The sequence below is a fragment of the Atta colombica genome, unplaced genomic scaffold (assembly GCF_001594045.1).
Source record: "Atta colombica isolate Treedump-2 unplaced genomic scaffold, Acol1.0 scaffold174, whole genome shotgun sequence".
In the NCBI taxonomy this organism is placed as follows: domain Eukaryota; kingdom Metazoa; phylum Arthropoda; class Insecta; order Hymenoptera; family Formicidae; genus Atta; species Atta colombica.
The window spans coordinates 206011-225681 of NW_017259265.1; the positions used below are offsets into that span (position 1 = coordinate 206011).

Here is a 19671-nt window from a genome sequence, read left to right on the forward strand (position 1 = left end):
AGAAAGGTTAGTATTAAACATAAAAGATGAGGGAAGTTAATCATAAGTCCTCCGATTTTGCGATTTTTCGCTCTTTCTTTCTTTTTCGTGAAGACATGCTCTATCCCGTGATGTTGTAATTTCGTTGTGGCGCGTTAACGCGAACCCCTAATCATTAAACCACAAGTATCGCCACACAACGTGTTATTATCACATGTACGACGCGGCTGTCGATGATTTTTCTCAAAGAATTTTTGCCATGGATCATATTTCTCAGCTCGATAACAGACCTCTCACGGAAAATAGCGAGGCGCGATCTTTTTTAATCTGCAATTTACTCTGCGAAACTCCAAAGTGTTGTACACCGAAATTATTTGACTGCAGGAAGAGTTGGCGCATGCCGCGCTCAATAAACGCCTTCGATTGCCCGAGTTGACTGTAGAGAACTCATAGAATGTGAAAGTTACAAGTTCTGTTTGTAACTCAGTCGGACCGCAAATGTCGATGAAAGAAATACAGTGCTTTTAAAGAGATGGCGGTTTAATGTTCCGATCCGGCATAAAAAGCCGAGGCCCTACCGTGTCGTAAAAACATACCGCCGCTCCACCCGATATTTTTTTTCTTCCTCGCCGAATCATTAAGCGCCTTGCTTTTTTCAGATGCTTTACCGATCTCTCGTTAAATATTCTTCTACTTCGTCGTTGCGTCATTGACAACTCATCATACTAATGGTGTCATTAATTGTGAAAAATAGTCTTTCAAAAAAATTACAAAATTATGTGATAAATTGAGAAAACATTATTGTAGAATTATAAATATTATATTGTAGAATTATAAATATTAATTAACAAAATTAAAAACTAATAAAGAAATTATAGAGATAAATTTTGAAAATTATAAAAATATTGAATTGTAGAATATTAAACAATATTTATGTCTATGCACGTCTGTAAAATAAAAATTAGTGAAATTCCAAATTAAAATTAATAAAATTATATAATTATTAAAAATATAACTGTATATATAAAAAAGATTGAAATTATAGGATTACAAGAAATAATAAAAAAAATAGAAAGGATAGGAAAAATGATCAGAGTTTGCAACTTTTCCGGGGTTGACGCGTTTCTCAATCGAGCCGGAACAATCGTCAAACCAATATAGGTATCTTTGTGACTGTATCATTATAGTGGCAGAAGCTACACTCTTCTAACTGGCAATCCGGATCGATCTAACTATAGCAATCACGCAATTAATTATAGCAATTAGCTGGAGCCCTTAGGGCTGGCGTGTTCCGAAGAGCGGACATCTCAATCGATCCCCCTTCCTCATTCCGTCGTCGTTACACCAACAATAAACAAGTTAAACGCGGATGGCAGATCGTCGGAGAGATCACGAAATCGGTCGCTTATTAGCAATTCGGTAGGGCGATACTTATCGACCTGCCTTTTGATACTTTGTAATCAACGCCATTAACAGCATCAATCAAAGGCGTTGAGATTGAAAAGTACAAGAGCTAAAGCATTTTGCGAATATAAAAATGTCGAAATCCTCCTCTAATTTTTTTATTCATATGCTCACCTTTATTACTATTACAATTTACTTTTGATATTGCATGTTATGTGTTTATTTAACTGTAAAAAATATATTTTTTTATTACTTGTGATTCTGTGATTTTAAACTCATAGTCTATTAATTTAATTTAATGTCTACTCCACAATGGCTACTGAAATTTCAACGCTATTAATTGTTCACACAATCACTAGTTTACAAACGTTAAAGTGTATCTGAAAAAAAAGGAAACAAGAGAACAAAATGTAAAACAGTGCACGTATTAATCACAATTTTTTTTTAACTTGGATTTCTCATTCAGCAATGTTATTATCGCGCAATCGACCATAAAAAGTACGTACTTGTAAAGTAGAAATAGGAAGCGCAACACCGGGGAGCCGTGACCCGGACGCCGCTTAAGAGTCATTGTTAGCCTAATTGTTCTCGGTGTACCTGACTCGGTCGCGTCTAGGCGCAGTGTGCGTCGACGTTTGAACGTACAATAAATCCCGTGGAATCTCCCTTTATTGACTGCTGCCGGGTGCCGTATCAAGCGACCCAATTCGCCGCGCTTTATTACCAAGTGGACGCGTGACGTCCGATGGGAATGCAAGTGCGAGACGTCTCGCAATGCGTCGCCGCGCCGCATCGTCGAGCGAAGAAAAAAAAGAGGACAAAACTATCGCAAACGTGCGGTGATGTTACATTTACACTATGTATTTACATGCGATGCCGTTAATCGATATTAACTAATTCATGAATCGCGTGAATTATTAATGCCTTGTGAACTACCCCGTTAATTGTTAAGCGTTCCATGTACCTCTAATCCTCGAACATATTGTTCATAATATTTTCAAACTCGTCCGGAAGTCGCAATACGCGTGTGATTTAAATTATTGTAATAGGCAGGTTTTCATTTCTGATGGATCTATGATTAGATTTAATCTAATGATAATGTAAAAATTATATTTTTCTATTGTTAATCATGAATCAATGAACTGATGGTTTTGTAGTGTAGAGAACTTTTGAAATTGCCATCAGTTTGATAATCATAATTAAAAAACATACATTTTACATATTATCATTAGGTTAAGTAAAATTAAGTCTAAATTATAAGTTAACAGAAAATGAAAAACTAGACTTAATGTCCGTTTCTTCCAATGTAGTTTAATTTCGATTCAACTAATGCTTCATTTTTTTTAAGTTCTAAAAATTAGAAAAAGATGTAGAAGAGTAAGTTGAATCGAGATTAAAGTTAATTTACATTGAAACGAGCATAAGAAGACTTCTTTCATCTCGCAAGAAGTAAGAAAAGGAATGTAGCATGAATGAATAGAAAAGGTAAAAATTTAATAACTCATCATACACAGCGAGTTCTAATATACGATGCGAAAATCACATTTTGTGTGTGACATATTGAAAGTGTATCGAATAATTAATTTGCTTTTAATGGAAATTAAATATTTCAGCTAACAGAGGCGAGAATGCGCTATATGATGCAAATAACAAACTAAACTACGATCGCTAAACGAATTAATAATTAGAACATTTTATGAATAATAACTAAATAATCGCTTTACATCACGAAGATGTCTCGTTCTTTTAAAATTCTTTTTTCGCGAGTTATATTTGCCATCCTGATGAGTTTTTCTCGAGATTCATTTCGATATTAATTATCATCGCATTGCCGCATCTCGCGCAAATCCGTAATTCGATACTATCGCGATTTAACGGACGGATCTCAAATACGCATGAAGCCATTGATGAATCGGCAATTATTCATCGTGCTCGTCGCACTTAAGAACTTGACGCAACGCGTAGCTTCTTTCTCTAATCCGCTTCGCATACCGCGAGCATTTCTGTGAGGTTTCCCACCGCAGCCTTTAACCGCCTCTGAAATATTTTACGTCCCGTGGTTGACGTGCATTTCGCGAAAAGGAAGAATGAGAATGAAAAAGAAAGAGCGTGAGAAAGAGACAGAGAGATGGAGAAAGAGAGAAAGTCAAGCACGGAAAATGCGCCGTGTATCTCAAAGAGATACGGCTCTCTTTCTCTTGTTTAGGTGGAGCCCGGTTGCTTGCGCATAGCCGGTGAATATCAAAGGTTGCTACACGTGTCTACAGCAACATTGTGTTGTGTTCGCGTATTGCGTCGCGACTTGCCTACGTCGGGACTTCATCGTCCATCGTGCTCGAGCACTCCAACTCTCTCCTTTCGTAGGCAAGATGGATATCTCTCGTAAAAGTACGCATTGAATTGTACGCTGATCGAGATTACCTCTCATAAGAACGCATATGTACAAATGGTACAAATAGAATGTGGGAAAGCATCGCTTTGATTAGCGCCTTAAGCCTCTTTATTTATAATCTAAAGAATATATTAATCATAAATGAAAAAGAAAATCATAGAGAGAAAAATGCTTCTTCTTTCTCTTTTTTTTTATAAAGCAAGAAAAGAATTATTATTTAAAAATTGCGTCAGGCAGCTGTGAACAATAACAAAATGTAAAACAAAAAGCTGCAAGTGCGTTATCGGTGCACACGCTAATGTCTTACGATCTATTTTGCGGCGCAAGTACCTTACAACCCACATCCTTCTGCAGGAAACAGCGGTACGCAAAAAGTCGCTGATTATCAGTGTTGCATAATACTTTTTCGCGGCGAATGTTTCGCGACCCGCATTTGCGTTTGGACCAGTCATCGCGATATCGAGTGAACGTCATTCATCAACATATAAATGCTATCATTCAATTAGAAATGCTAAGTACACTTTAAATACTTTTGGCGTCGATATTCTGACCGTGACAATTAGGAAATGTGAAATATCACCGAAAACAATACCACCGAAAATTCGAATATATCCAATTGGTTCATATCATTGACATTGAATATCGAATTTGAAACGATCAAAATTCAGTTTTAAAGTTTCTCTTGTTTAAATTCCTATTTAAGCAAAGTTTCTGTTTAAGGCTCCTGAGTAGTCACATATTGAATCGTGATGTGCCATTTATAAATAAAGACAATTTGGATAAAACAAAATGATGAGATTGCTTTTAAATATTTGTAAAAACGAACGAAAACTTTGCTTATCCCCTCCGATGGTCAGAAAATAATCGTAAAAAATGATAAAAGGCACATTAAACTTTTATTCAATGCATAACTTATTTTCATTTACACGTGCCTTTTATCACTTTTTACAATTATTTACTGACTGTCAGGAATAAGCATTGTTTTCGTCCATTTTTAAAATGTTTTAAAGCAATCTCATCATTTTATTTTATTTACGTAATAAAAATTAACGTGTCATTTCTCGCTTCTGATGTCGATTCAATATGGTTATGATGACTACTCAGGAGCCTTAAAGAAATTGTTTTAATTAGAGAAATCATGCGTTACAAAATAATAAATTATTATTATATCCACATCTCGTTGCAAATTTATTGGCGAATTCTTTCAGAAATTAACCTCGTGATCAAGCGTGATCCGTCGATAGCGATCCCGTTCGAATCGATAACGAGAACAAGCAGTTTTCCACGGCAGAAGCCGAGGGAGTGCCCCTTATCGATCAACTCGGATGTCGGATCGCGTGATTGCGAGACGCCGCTTGGCGAGAGCGTCCTGTAATCAGCCGGACGCGGCGCGCTTTTTCTCGCCGAACTATCCATCAAGCTGTCCGAATTAACGCTCACGGTCCGAACAACGAAACTATCATCGCGGAAGCTACGCCGGAGGTGATCTCAGTGGTGCTTTCGACGGCAAGGATAATGATGAGGACGAGGACAATGACGACCATCATTACGTCCACAATTCGGTCTAATTACAGAGATTATTTAATTGATCATAGTAATTAGTCGCGACCGTGCGGACTTCTGCAGGTGCAACTGCATATGGCGCTGCATCCCCCGAGGCATCTCTATATAATATACTGAATCTTTTCTCCCTTCTTTCTTTTCTCTCTTAAAAGGAGACAAGTTCGTCTTCGTCGAGAAGAAGGAGAAAAAAAGAGAGTTCCAGCAGAAGACAGGCCGTAAAAATCATTAATAGAAAGGCTTACGTGGTCCCACGCGTGTGTATCGAAGGGAGGAACGAAACTCAGGGGTGGCAGTGGGACTAAGGGGGGGAAATCGGGAGGTTCCTTCTTTAAGAAGAAGAGCGTAAAGAGCCGCGTCTGGAATTCCGGCGCGAAGCAAGAAATATAGGACAGGCGGGCCCGAATGGGAAAAAAGAAAGGGGGTGGGCCCGATTTGCCACGGACCCGAAAGAGAGAGAGAGAGAGAGAGAGAGAGAGAGAGAGAGAAAGAGAGAGAGAGAGAGAGAGAGCGGGTACGCGCATGTATCCGTGTGATATCGCGGGCAGACGAACCATACGCGTCTCACGTTATGGACGATCCTGAGACGGATGCTCGAGAAGATCTCTTCTTGTTATTCGTTTCTTTTGTAACGCAAGGAATTATTTCGGAATCATGAATGTGGCGCAGCAGATAACGAATGCACTTGACTCTTAAAAACGAATATTAAAGAGTACCATTTAATTGACCAATAATTTTATAAAACATTAATTTCAGAGGGACTCTTTTATATATAAATTCATTTACTTGATCAAAATGACGTTTTATGTAGAGCTAGATAACAAAGTAATGTACTAAATATAAATATTATCATGCCATGTCATTTATTATATAATTTGTTCTTGCAACTGAGAGCTTTTGATCAGTGATTATTTTTTGTTTCATGTTTTATTTTAGTACAATACTGACAGAGAGAAAGAATGAAAACGATTTCTGTATTAATATGTTTATTATTGTATATTATATTTTTGATATTGGGTTGTCCGGAAAGTTCGTGCCGCAAAAGATTTAAATTTGATAAATGTATACTAAAATTTAAATCTTCTGCGTTTCAATTTTCCTTCAAAATCGGCACTAATTTTCCGGACAACCCAATATATATAGATACTACAGAAATATAATACTTTTCATTATTATATAAAAATACTCATTCACTCTTTCTCATAATTAGAAATCTTTACAGAGATCTCTTAATCCTTAATTTAAAAAGGAACTTTTACACTGAAAGAAAATAAAAAATACTCTACTACAAAGGTCTAATTTAAAATTTCCAAGTATTTTAATTTTACAAAATTTACTAAGCAGAGAAAGATACATCATTTATGAACCAGACTACTTGGTATCCGCAAAATTTACTTGGTATAGCAAATCTCAATATCCAAAGCATAATGTGCCTTTCACGTCTTCTTAATTCCGAGTCTCTCTCATTCTTCCTCTTTTTTTTTTCGCACGATACAACTGTACGAAGACTAGACTGTATCGTGAACAAGTCGGTTTAACTCTGACGATTCGAACGCAATGCGGAACCGAAAATAAACGGTACGTAGCGCATGCCGTGACGACGCAACGCGGATAATCTTCTACAAATACAAGAGCGCGGAAAAATAAAAGCGCGTTCGCGGGCAGTGCATACATTACGCGGGACATTTCGCCATGCAGCGCCGCAGGCACCGATATTTCAAGATACAATATTTCTCGTTTTTCTTCCTTCCATTTTCTTTTTTCCCTTCGTTTTCCCTTTCTCTTTCCCCCTGTTACCCCTTTAATCTCCCTTCGCTACCTAACGTACGACAGCAGCGGGAAAGAGGGATCACCGGGGGGGACAGCGAGATATAAATTTGCTCGATAACGCGGAACAGACAAGTAACCCTTCCATGTATAAAGTAAGATCCTTTCTTTCTCCCTTTTTCTTTTTCTTTCTTTCTTTCTCTCTTTTTCCCATAATTCTTATCATTGGTCGATTTATAATTGGTACGTACAACATTCCTTTTCTTTCGACTATTTATTATTACAATACATTCTTTTTTTTCTTCGTTTAGCGGTATTAGTAGACCGTCGCTGCGGTTTTCCACAAAGATCTCCGTACTTCTTACATTACGTAATTTAGATATGTATGAATCTTATTAACCTTTATCAAACTTCTTTTACGAACTCGTGCGTTGTCGCCTTGAGTCTAACTTTAAGACAAAGTCGTACGCTTGCAATTATATTAAGTTGTCAGCTACGTTGTACTTACTTAGAGCATAATCCTTCTTAACACGGATTTAATCCCGGGGTCAAATAAATCTCACTATCTATTTATGCTCATTATCTTAGATGCTTACGTTTAATTCACTCATTTAATCCTCATTATTACGTAATTTGTGATATTACATTGTAATTTTCAGAAAACAAAGTGAACAATGAACAGAGAGTAGGCGAGAAAAAAATACTATTTTTCATTTGTTGTATCCAATATTTATATATATAGAAATATCGTAATATATATATATATCGTCTATACTATCGTTTTCTGATAATTCTAATTTAGAAGAAAAAAATTCTGAAATATTGAAAAAGTTCACGCTTCTGTGTTGAGATTGTTAACAAATCAGCGCGATACTTTCTTCCGTTTCTAACAATTTTCTACTAACGATTTAGCGTCTATATCCTCGCAACGTCAGGAATTATTCGCGGCACGAACGGATTCTAATTAACTGCATCCAATTAGCGTGTAGCAGTATTCTTCCGCGACGCGGCGTCTTCTTCTTTGAGAAGTATTTCCCGCAATCGCGGCTACAGAGTTCAAGGTAATGATAGCCGCCGCTGACACCTCTGCTTAAAGCGATCATAACTTACGGTTAAATTTTCGCCGGTTGAATCCGCGAGATAACTCACGTACTTGCTTATCGGGCGATTGCATCTCCTCCAGCAATCTCGCGGATATTAATCCGTGAGATATCGATGATTGCGGATACGATCGCACATATTTGAAAAAGGGTGGAAAATAAAAAGGGATTACCTGCTGTATAGATCTGTATAGATCTGGTTTCTACAAATCAGAAATGCTATCTTACTTTAAATAATGTCATTCAGGCGGGTTTGAAGAGTAGCTTCAATTTCTCCATAGCAAAAAGTTGTAGAGGAATACATACATTTGCAGTTGTGCGTTACAATTTCGAAAAAGGAAAAAGCTAAATTAAATGATATCGCTTCATCAAATAAAATTATATAAATATTTCGTTTTTTTACAGAAATATTAATAAATGTATTAATAAATTATATTGATAAATATTAATAAATTAAGATTTATTTATATTTTGGATTGGCTCAATATTAACACGAGTTAGAGATGAATGCAAAATTAATTCCTACTGAGGGCTAAAACATAATAGGAAGAATATAACAAATTGCATTAGTTATATGCAGATTAGAGTCGAAAAATAAAACATTAACGCGCGCGGGAACGTCGCTCATCTAATAGCATCCCTAAAATTCTCACCGGACATAATTCGTGTTTTTCGTCTGTTTGCACGCATAAAAATGCCTCGCATTCATACATAATCTCTCCACGTCGCGGTACAGCGAAATGTGGCTCATGTGTCTCGTTTTAACGGGGCGCGTAACGCGGTAAATAAAAAAAAGGAAAGAAACGAGAGCCTCCGCATAAAATTCAAGAGGCGGAGGCGATAAAGGGTCGCTCTGAATTTAGGCCATTCCTCTTTCGTGCCTACCCGCCTTCGTATAATCACTTTTTCTTTTCTTCCCCCTCTTCTCCTTTTTTTCTTCTCGGTGTCCACCGTCGCATCTGTCTTCGGTATATAATCGCGGTAACGGATTGCATTTAGTTTTATTATAGTCCTGTCAATTATATATCATTATTCCACCGTTTTTCAACCGGCTCGTTATCGGAGCATAGCAAATGGATTCAAATCATTCCAGTTCTCTCCTCTCTTCGATTCTACTATCTTTCTCTTTCTTTATCTTTAAGTCTATGACTTTGTTTCGCCGCATCGTCAAACCTGTTGTCTCCCAATGCGATTATATATAGTATTACTTAAACATTACTTTGGTTTAAGAATTCGTTAATTCGGAATATTCTTGAATTCAAGAGTCTTTCCTACGCTGCTTTTTCCTGCACCTCGTAAAAAATGCGATTAGTACCATCAGACCAGCTGTCACCAATATGAGACGCTTTACAGCTACTAAAACCTCTATAAACTTTTCTAACTAGCTGCCTATTATCGGATTTAGTATTACATTAGTACCCCCGCAAAAAAAAAAATCTAATGTCTTACTTTCCTTGTTACTGTGTAATTATTTAAATTACGCACTGTCTCAGTGGGACAATACTGAGAACAACTCAATCTTATTCGTACGCGTGATTAATCATTCTCTCAGCTGTTTATAAATGAGCAAGAGAGCGATTCTTGTTAATCGCGAATAAAAAGGCCGGCGTGATGCAACAGTCAGTAGTTGATAAAAACGTACACGGGCGAACACATATACGCATCACGATGCTATTGCTGGGCCTTCCTGGAAGGGAAACGGGGCCCTGAAGAGAGCTACACCTTCTCTCCTTTCCTCTTCCCGCCGACGTTCGCCAACCCTGCGACCCGCGCCAGCCCCGTCACGCCCAACAAACTTCTCCTACGACTCGTAGCGGGCGTCACGCCGCATTTATAATGTTTCCACGTTCGAGTTTCGATGGGTCCACTCCCGCGGAGCCGAGACTGTCGAGAGTCGAGTAAAAGGACAATGGGCCTGCCACGTCGGCGCCCTTTGCCGTGAAAAGCCCCAGCGATGTGGTGATCCTTCAATTATTCGACAAAATATCGATATCCGCGACCGTGATTTAATATTAACAAAAGCAAAAGAATTTGGAAAGGAATAATCTCGTAAAGAAAATATGAAAGAAATAAAGAAAAAGAGAGATAGAGGCTAGATTTGTGATTTTCGATTTTTATCCGTAAATTATTTCATTCCTAGAAATTTTTATCAATCATCTTGAAATAAAATTCCTTACTTTATGCAAAAACAAAATTTCTTATAAATAAAAGTGAAAAGCATAATTACTTAATAAATTGAGTATTGACGATTAATACAAATTCGCGTATATTAAGTGATAAGCTTTTTATATTTCTGATTCATCATGAAATAATTCGAGAAAAAAAGAACTCTTCATCATCCTTGTTCTACTTGCATGCATTGCACTTTACTGCGCATAACTATTGCGAAATCACGGCGATTCGCGTGTCGTGATCGATGAAAAAAAAAAAGGATTCGCAAGTCGTACCTCGAGTTACATCCTATCACGTTATTTAGCACCCTCGTAAAACACTAATATCGCCTGTGTAATATTTCCGTCGGTTACCGTCGTCGCCGTTACGTAAAGTAACTTCATGTCCCTGAGGCAAACTGGACCCGTGAGTACTTTTCATTCAATCGACAAGCACGCGTTGCTTCGTTAGCGGAAAAATAATGTTAATTGTGAGCACAACGTCGCGCACAACGTAACATTGTAGCATACGTAACGATCCATGTAACGATCAAGGCAATCATCGGCAACACGTCGATGATGATACCGTAAACCGTCGGCAAATCAATGAATTACAACGATAAGTTCGTTACTCTCTATTTGATTATTTTTGTCGCAGACCAATCGAGCTCGATAGTATATCTCATCTAAATCAGATTAATAATTAACAATTATAGAGTACATCAAGAGTTAATGTAGATAGGGAAACACGTCATTTGATAGACAAGTAATTAAAAAAGAGAGAAAGTATGGATAATTTCATTTATACTTTAACACATAAGAAAGTTCTTCGCGTTAAAGGATTCATTAATCAAGAGGAATTAAGAGATAATAATACCGAAAATATCAATATTCAAAATAATCCATAAAAATTGTTATCTGAACTTTGTGAATACATAGTTAGGACATTCACATTGTCGTAAAAATTTTTTTCTACGACAATTAAGCAATTAAAAAAAATGATATTAACAAGATAAAAAGAAATTAAAGTATATTGCTTTCTCAAAAAAATTATAATAGTTTACATCAAACATTACAATTGTAACCTTATTCAAAATAATTCGATAATCTGGGAAATACCGTTAACGAGGCATAACGATAAATCTACGAAATCTGAGGAAGAGACTGAAAATTCAATACGAATAGCGTAATTTAGAACTTTCATAAATAGTCAAGACTGACTTGCCGAGTGCCACAGGTAGAAATCGATAACGTCCGTAGAGCAGCGCCGTCTTGCGCAACCCGTCGTCGGCCATTGAATTATTCATTCATTAATTTTCGGTAGCTGTCCGCGCCAGAGGATCAGCGAATGAACGAGCGAACGACACTCGCCTGTCTCCTCTTCGTACAGAGTCACGAATCGTTTGTCGGTCGCACACGGATGACACAGTGCGGAGTCTGCCGGTAATGTTTTCATCAGCATTTCGGGAATGGCGGACCATATTTTAAGGTAATAATTTTCGCCGCGGTCGATGGCCCGGTCCTCCGCGCGGCGCGGCGTGGCGTGGCGTCGAAACGGGGACATCGGCCCTTTTGATCGTGCTTGAAGTGGCCCGTCGTGGGCCACGCCACGGGGCCATTATCGACCTTTAAGGACCTTGCTGCAACTCGTGGAGACCGGTTACCATAACCGCACGTATAACTACTCGCTACACCAGGAGGAGGATCTCCCAGTGGTGTTATAGAAGTTCCCGAGCGCGGTCTCGGGCTGTGATCGAATGTATTTTTCCGTCGACATTACCGTCCTTGAACGTCCCGCTCTTATACCCCAACGTTCATTAAACCGACTTGGTGATTTGATCATCCCATCCGAATTAGAATTTCATGTATTGCGGAGATAAGGATAGAAACACGGAGAAAATCCTGTTGAAATTTCAATTAGACATTTCCGCGTATTAAAATGAATATCTACCTCTGTTTTAAGGCAATTTCGATCAAATTTCGACTAATTAACTTATCAAGTAATGTTTATAATAATTATTAATATGGATAGAATTAATTTTTTGTTGTTTAATATATATGAAAGAGATTGGATTAGAAACAACGAATTATATAGAGCTAGGAATTTTAGTAATTAATCATCGATTCAGTTAATCGAAGATTAGTCAAAATTGTCTTTATAGTTGAATATTGTGACCATCGCATCGGTTTAATGATGCTCTACATATTACATTAGTTTCTACATTATATTGCATAGTTTAATAACGTTTAATTCGCGTTTAATTAATTTATTACTCGATTATCCGATTCTAATTTAACAAATCGCGCAATTTCCATCGCAATCGCATCGTTGACGAGCGGAAAGACGCAGGAATCGCGCGTCCTATAATCGCGACGCTTTTTTTTCTATCGCGTCGATTGGCTGATGAATTTTTCATCGGGTCGGAAGATGCAAAGTAGCTGCCTCGTAAAGTATACAACACGTTCGTTATACATTCGTACGCTCGTTGTACATACGTATCAGAGGCACTCCTCCTCCACCGACCCCCGGATCATACGTGTTACGGCGCGATTCCCGCCGGTCACAAAGAGGATCGTTCATCATTTCCAGAAGTCACGAAAGAAGCGAATACCTCTTCCTCTCCGCGGAACCGTGTCCAGGAACGCGGTGATTTTGTTTGCAAACGATCTGCGCGGCTTGGCCGCAGAAAACTGCCGCCGCGAAATTGAATTCGCCACAGCGCGGTGCGGCGAACTCGCCATTTTTCGCCTTGACTAATCGATACGGTGATATCATAGTTCGCCACCCACGTGGAACGGCAAGGACCGTAGGATGCGACAGATCTATGGCGGCATGGCGTCGCGAATAATGAAGACCGGTTGCAGCGATGTCGATTTTTTTTTTAGAATTATAAGCGCCTGAGAAAACTATAATTATATTTTGCTACAATCTATCGTAAGATAATTTGCGTAGCGTTGTTTTAATCGTTGGTTTAAGTTAAAGTTTAAATTGAGCCTTAAAGATAAATTATGGTGTTAATAACGACAACATTAATGATGCTATTAATAATGACATTGATAATAATTTACAATCAAATATGAAATACACATAATAAAGAACAGTGATAATTCCTGACAATGTTACAATGCAAGTTACGGAATGTGTCATTTATTTTATCAATTTATACAAAATTAAAAATGTACGAAAGAAAGAATTTTTGAAAGAAATATCCACAAACATGTTACGGAATTGCTTGCAACGATGTATCGAGTTATTATTCCTTCACTAATTTTACAGCGCGAGATAGGCGCAGGAATGAAGTAACTGCCGAAAACGACGTTGAAAGCAATTTGCTCTACGGGTGTCTGAATTAATCACTATGCTGCCGAGCCGTTTAAATCGCTTCTATGTGCGACGATCATTAATTCAAATCACTAGGTTGAACTACTTTTCCTTCCGGTGAACTTCCGACAACACGAGAGAAGCTTAAGAACCTCCCGAATGTGATTCGACTTCTAACTTAAAGCAAGCTGCTGGTAATCCGCATTTCGAAAATTCTCTCGTGCTCACGTTTTCGACGAATCGTGTCGCATGTAAAAATTCACTGGAGACTCGTTGACGGACACTCATGTTTTTTTGAGATACGCAAAAACTAAAACACGCGTCATGCAGCAAGTTTACAAGTTTCCGATGCTCACTTATACACAACAGCACTATTTGTGCATCGTCGAACAAAAATAAAGTCTATTCTTAACCTGGCGTTACTAAGATGATGTTTATTAAAATTTAGCTAATTTAAGAACTGAAATCAATGTAAAATTTTTAGAATACTTTAAACTAAGTTTGGTCTTCGGATTAAATTATATCAATAAAGTTGCTATCATTTAAAAGTTAATAAAACAATTTTTTTTAATTATAATGACAAAACAATTGTGAAAATAATGTTTATATCCGAGGTTTGTCATTCCTAGTCTTAGTAACGCTGGGTTAAGATCAGGCCGAGCGAAACGGCGCTCGCGTTGTTCGACGAAAAAACGCCAAGGTCTAATACTTTGCGAGAGATCCCATTTTCTCAAATCGCCAATCCGTTGTTCAATCACGCAAAAACACTGATCTTTCTCATGTGATTCGTTGTCGATAGATCATAAACGGAAAGACTAAATCATCGGAAAAGGTACCGAAGGTATTCACCGCTCAATAACGCAAACTTTCATGATTCGAGAGAGACAACAAAAAAAATTATGGGGAAATTTGAAATTTTTATCATTATATCATAAATATTTATATATTAGGTATGCTATGCATTGATTATTGAGCTACTAATAAATTGGCGTTTTTAAGATATATTTCTGATTGTACTGGCATAGTGAAAAGATAGTCGCGTATAGTCTATATCAATCGCATCTATATTCATCGATGCATATGTATGATGCAGATTGTGAACGTGAGTTCTAATTATATGTGGGGTATTAATAGTTCCTCAATAATAATAATTCTCTATTTATGCGGTAATGATTAATTAATTTCTAATAAATATCATTTATTCAGATTATCTTACAAGGAGTGTCGGCGTTTTGCAAATTTAAAAGAGCATGTTCTTTAAACAGATAATTCTATTAAGCGTCAATTAATTTTTTTTTCGCAATGTTAATAATTTTCATTTATCTACATTAAGTATACTTTATCATGTTGCTATTTTACTTTAAAAGTGAAACAAATTTTTTTTTAAAAACGTAATTTTAGTTATTATCATGAATGACCAAACATTATTCTCAATCCATCATCAAAGGTGAATTAACTTAATTTCATAAAAAAGTCACACCTCAAAAGGGATGGTTTAAAAAAAAGTCATCATAATTATCATAATTAAAAAGATATTTTTTAAGGATTATGAAACAAAAATGACAAAACTAACATTTGATCACATACTAAGAATATAGATGTTCTTTTTGCCGATACTATTTTATTGATATCAATAATTTTTTGTTAAATTGAAAAATAATTTTCCTCTTTTGTAGGAAACTTAATTTTAAATGAAGTAATAGAGCGATATATTTAATAAATGATTTTATTAAAAAAATTTTATCAATATATTTAATTTGATAATTCCAATTATTACGAATTTTTACTCTTTCTAAAGATAACTATAATTCTATGTATTAGCGACAAGTCAGCAGAATTTTTCCATATGAGAATTGGAAGCACACGCACACAGCATACGTACGTACCTGAAGAAGTCGTTTCTGCAGAAGAGCTTCGCCTCCCTGGAGAAGCACTTGTCCTGCAACGCGGCTCTGCAGTCGAAACAGCGCACGCACTCGACGTGCCATGCACGGTCCAAAACGTTCAGCAGGTACTGATCCATTATCGGTTTCTCGCATCCTGCACATGACAGGAGCATCGCCAGACCGCGTCTCCCTGTTGAAATTAAAAGAGAACATATTACGCACCTCCGCCACTTCGGCCTCGAGATCTTATGACATGACGTTCAGTCCCACCGTACAAGTTCGTTCAATATCGCCCTCTTTTAAACTACCTACATCTTTTTTTCTCTCTTTTTTTTCCCTCGCCTTTCATGGATGAAATGCGCAAATCTTTTTGCGCTCCATCAAATGACTCGATCTGATACATCCAATTCGAAAATTTCAATTGAAATTTGATGAAATATTAACGCACGGTTATTAATGCATGCGAGTAGCGGACACAAACGTTATGTCATTGGTTCCGGGCAAAGCTTAAATTAATATTGGTTCTGCACGCAATGCTGAACATTTCGCTGTAAATATGCGTTACGCATTCCGCGTAACGCAACGCCGGCTTTACGCGATTTAATGTAATCGCGGATGCATCGTCGAGATTCAAATCGCCGAGCGTTTCAATTTATACTCGAGAATATTCTCTTTCCTTTCCATTTCAAATAATACAGTGCTGCTGTAATCTAGTGTTGAAAGAATGAAATATTGTTAGCGATCGCAATATTAAATACTTCTTTCGTGACACGCGTATTTATTTATAAATACAAATTTCCAGCTTGTTCGAAACGCCCGTCGAATAATTATCACAATGGAAACTCGATCGGAATTACGCGTAAAATTATCTGCAATGAGTCGAATTAAAATCACATGCAGATACGCAAAGTAAGCGCGCGTGGCGATGATTTGTTATTAAAAAAAAAAGAGAGGAAAAATGGCTTATTAATCGCATTGGCAGCATCGATCGAAATGTTTGGAAGCCTTTCGAGCGTGGAGCGCGTTTTATTTAGAAAGAAGATTAAGCGCTTTCATTGTAAGAGCGCGCGTGCATAACGAGGCGTGCATTGTGCTGGGCTTTTTTGTATATTCGACGGTTAAATCACCGTACGATCTGGTTGACACAACTGGACTGGTGTAAAAATACAACAATGCGACATAATCGCCGTACTAATCACGTAGAGCAGCAACTAATCCGATCTGTGGAAAAAAATCTTGTTTTTACCAGCTGATAAGATTGATAATGAAAATCGCGTGTTCGTTTCAAGCTTCGCGAATTTTGTAATCTGAAGCGGGGATTCCTTGAAGGAATCTTGACAGCATATCGCGCACTCTTTGCAAATTACATTAATCCTAAATCTTACATTATTTTTCTCTCTTTTGACCGAGAATTAAATGCAATTATGTTTTTTACTCACAATCAGAAATGTAAATCAAATATGTAATTTTTGAACAAAGGAAATATGCAATTTTTAAACAAAGGAAAAGATAAGTTTGAAAATTGCAGATATTTGTGCGATAATAATTTATTCCGTTGTTTGTAAAACTACAACTACTTGCGAACAATAGAATGTTTAAATTGTTTTTTAATTTAGTAAACATTAAACGTAATCATAAATTTTTGAATCTAGATAATCACAAGTACAATTATCACGTAAATAGCAACATTCGCTATTGCAATATGAATCTAATTTTTGTATTCTAAATTTAGATCTTTCTAAAAACAATACTATTCTTATTATATGTAAATCGATATATGTTATATTTGTCCAAAAATGGAAGATAAATGAGAAAATTAAATTAAATTAATGTTGGTTTTTACAAGACATAATCTCACTTTATAAATATATTTGATTTAAATATTAAGCTCATAAAATATATTTTTAGTTTAGTTATTGATAAATCGACAGTAATTGAAAATTAAATAATCGATAATGGTCATCAATAAAAAAATTCAAACAAGAATTTCGCTAAACAAGTCTTTAAATTCATCAAGGGAGAACGCATATTTTCTGTTGCACAATTCTGTATATACATTATTAATATAACAGTAACGATTAAACATATCAAAAATTACCGAGTGCTAACTGAGATTTCAATTACTACCAAGCATCGCTCAGTAATTTAAGCACAGCAATTTGAACAATGTAAAATATCGCAGTTAAAATGTTTGCGTTACAAATGGTTAGTTGAAATTTTACCATTCGGACTACGTTACAATTGCCTAGCTAATGACGTTTTCTTTAATTCGTAAAAAAAAAGATGTGGGAGGGGAAAGAGGAAAAATTTCGAGCATCGCGACGGGATACCGCGACCATAAATCTCGCGGCACTTAAACAAAAAGCTGCGGATTATTGCATCGATGAATTTAACGATCGCGCTTCGGCATTTATAGTTGCGCAATCTTTCATCTGACTAATTTTGCAGCCGTTTTTTCGCGCGTCTTTCGCGATCGGGCCTACAGCGAATAATTATAATTCATCGTTAATTAACATTCGCGAACGAGGTTGCTCTTTCGCCCTTTGCTTTCTCTCCCTTTCATTCTCTCTCTCTTTCTCTCTTTCTCTAAATTTTTTCTCTTTTTTCTTCTTTCGCTCTGCCATTATTCCTTTTCCTTTTCTTCCCTCCGTTCACCCTCTCGCCGTTTTTATCGCCATCATTGAGACCCACGGAATTCACCCTCCTCTTCCTTTTTTTCCGCGGTTTCCGCCAATGGGCGGAGTCCCTCTGCCTGGCTGGCAGGGTTGTCAACCTAGCAACCCTCCTCCCACCCTTAAGATCTGACCTTGCGCATCTCATCCCTTTCGTGGAAGGGCGAGAAAGGCGAGGGTAGTAGAACGGCATCGACGTCCGTGAATGTTCGCAAGTTAACTTCAAAATCGTAAACTATTCCACGTAATCGAACTAGCATGCGCCCTGCTGTTAGTCCAAGCTACTTAATACAATAAAACCGAGTCACCCGGTAGCATAATCTTAACATTAACAAAAAAAATTCCAAATCATTCACATATTTAACTGACAAATAATTTCATCATTATTGCTTTTAAAATGTCTTCTTTTCAAATTATTCCAATCAAAAATATCAAAAATCCATATCCATATAATTACGAATTTTAAAAAACACAAAATACGAGCTACACAAAATAAAAACTATTAATATCTTGGTTAACATTATTTACAGATATAATTTTACTGCATATATATATATATATATGTGTGTGTGTGTGTGTGTGTGTGTAATCAATATAAATATGAAACTTTAAATGTATTATCAACATATATGACAGAGAAAATCAAGGTAGTAAATTTGACAATCGTCAATTGTGCACGATTACATGAAATTCTAATATAGCGATTAAAATTAAAATACGTTTCCAAATTAATGACTTATATTTAACATAAAGTTGATTTAACGTAGAGTTGATTTTTTAATTCATTGATGATTATAACTATTTAAGACTATTTTTACAAAAAGAAATTATGGCCGTACGTTCAAGCAGTAAATTACCTAATCGCGAAATCAATAACATAAATTAAGGTAACACGTTTAGGAACTAATCTCGCGTATAAATATCACGTAGAATTCCGATATTATCGCGTAACAACTTAAATGCTTGAATAACGGTCTTAAGGAATACAAGACAGATACAGAGGGTGTTCACGTATCAATGTCGATTAAAATTGCTCAAACGATGTTATTCTTGATACAGTCATTAGAAAATACTTAAAATAATCCTCAATAATTTTCCTTTGATATGAAATGTTTTAAATTTCACGGAAATATGCAAGTTCACACTAAAAAATTTTAAAACACTAATAATCATAAAATTCTTTTTTCATTCTTACATTACTTCGAATATAAAAGTTTTCAGTTTTATATCAAAATATTTATTCCTCCCATCAACTAAGTAACAAAATGTCGAATATTTATGCGGTCGCCTATCTCAGTTAGAGAAAACTAATCACTCACGATTTAAAACTTTGTGTATAATTTCTTTCAATAGGAAAAAGTAAGAGACAAGAAACCATAGAAAGACCTAACCCAGTTGAATCGCATAAACCAGATTAGGATTAGCGGGACGTGAGGCGA

At 36.5% G+C, this 19671-nt stretch overlaps 1 protein-coding gene across 2 annotated transcripts in view; it reads right to left on the reverse strand.

The window, feature by feature from the left end:
• Positions 1–15739, reverse strand: part of LOC108686310 (LIM/homeobox protein Lhx5) — a 31063-nt gene extending 15324 nt beyond the window's left edge. For both annotated transcript variants that reach the window (XM_018191555.1, XM_018191554.1), the window contains exon 1: positions 15561–15739. In XM_018191555.1, coding sequence (XP_018047044.1) covers positions 15561–15733 — 173 coding nt within the window. In that variant the 5' untranslated portion in view covers positions 15734–15739. The remainder of the gene's footprint in view (positions 1–15560) is intronic.
• Positions 15740–19671: the final 3932 nt, after the last annotated feature.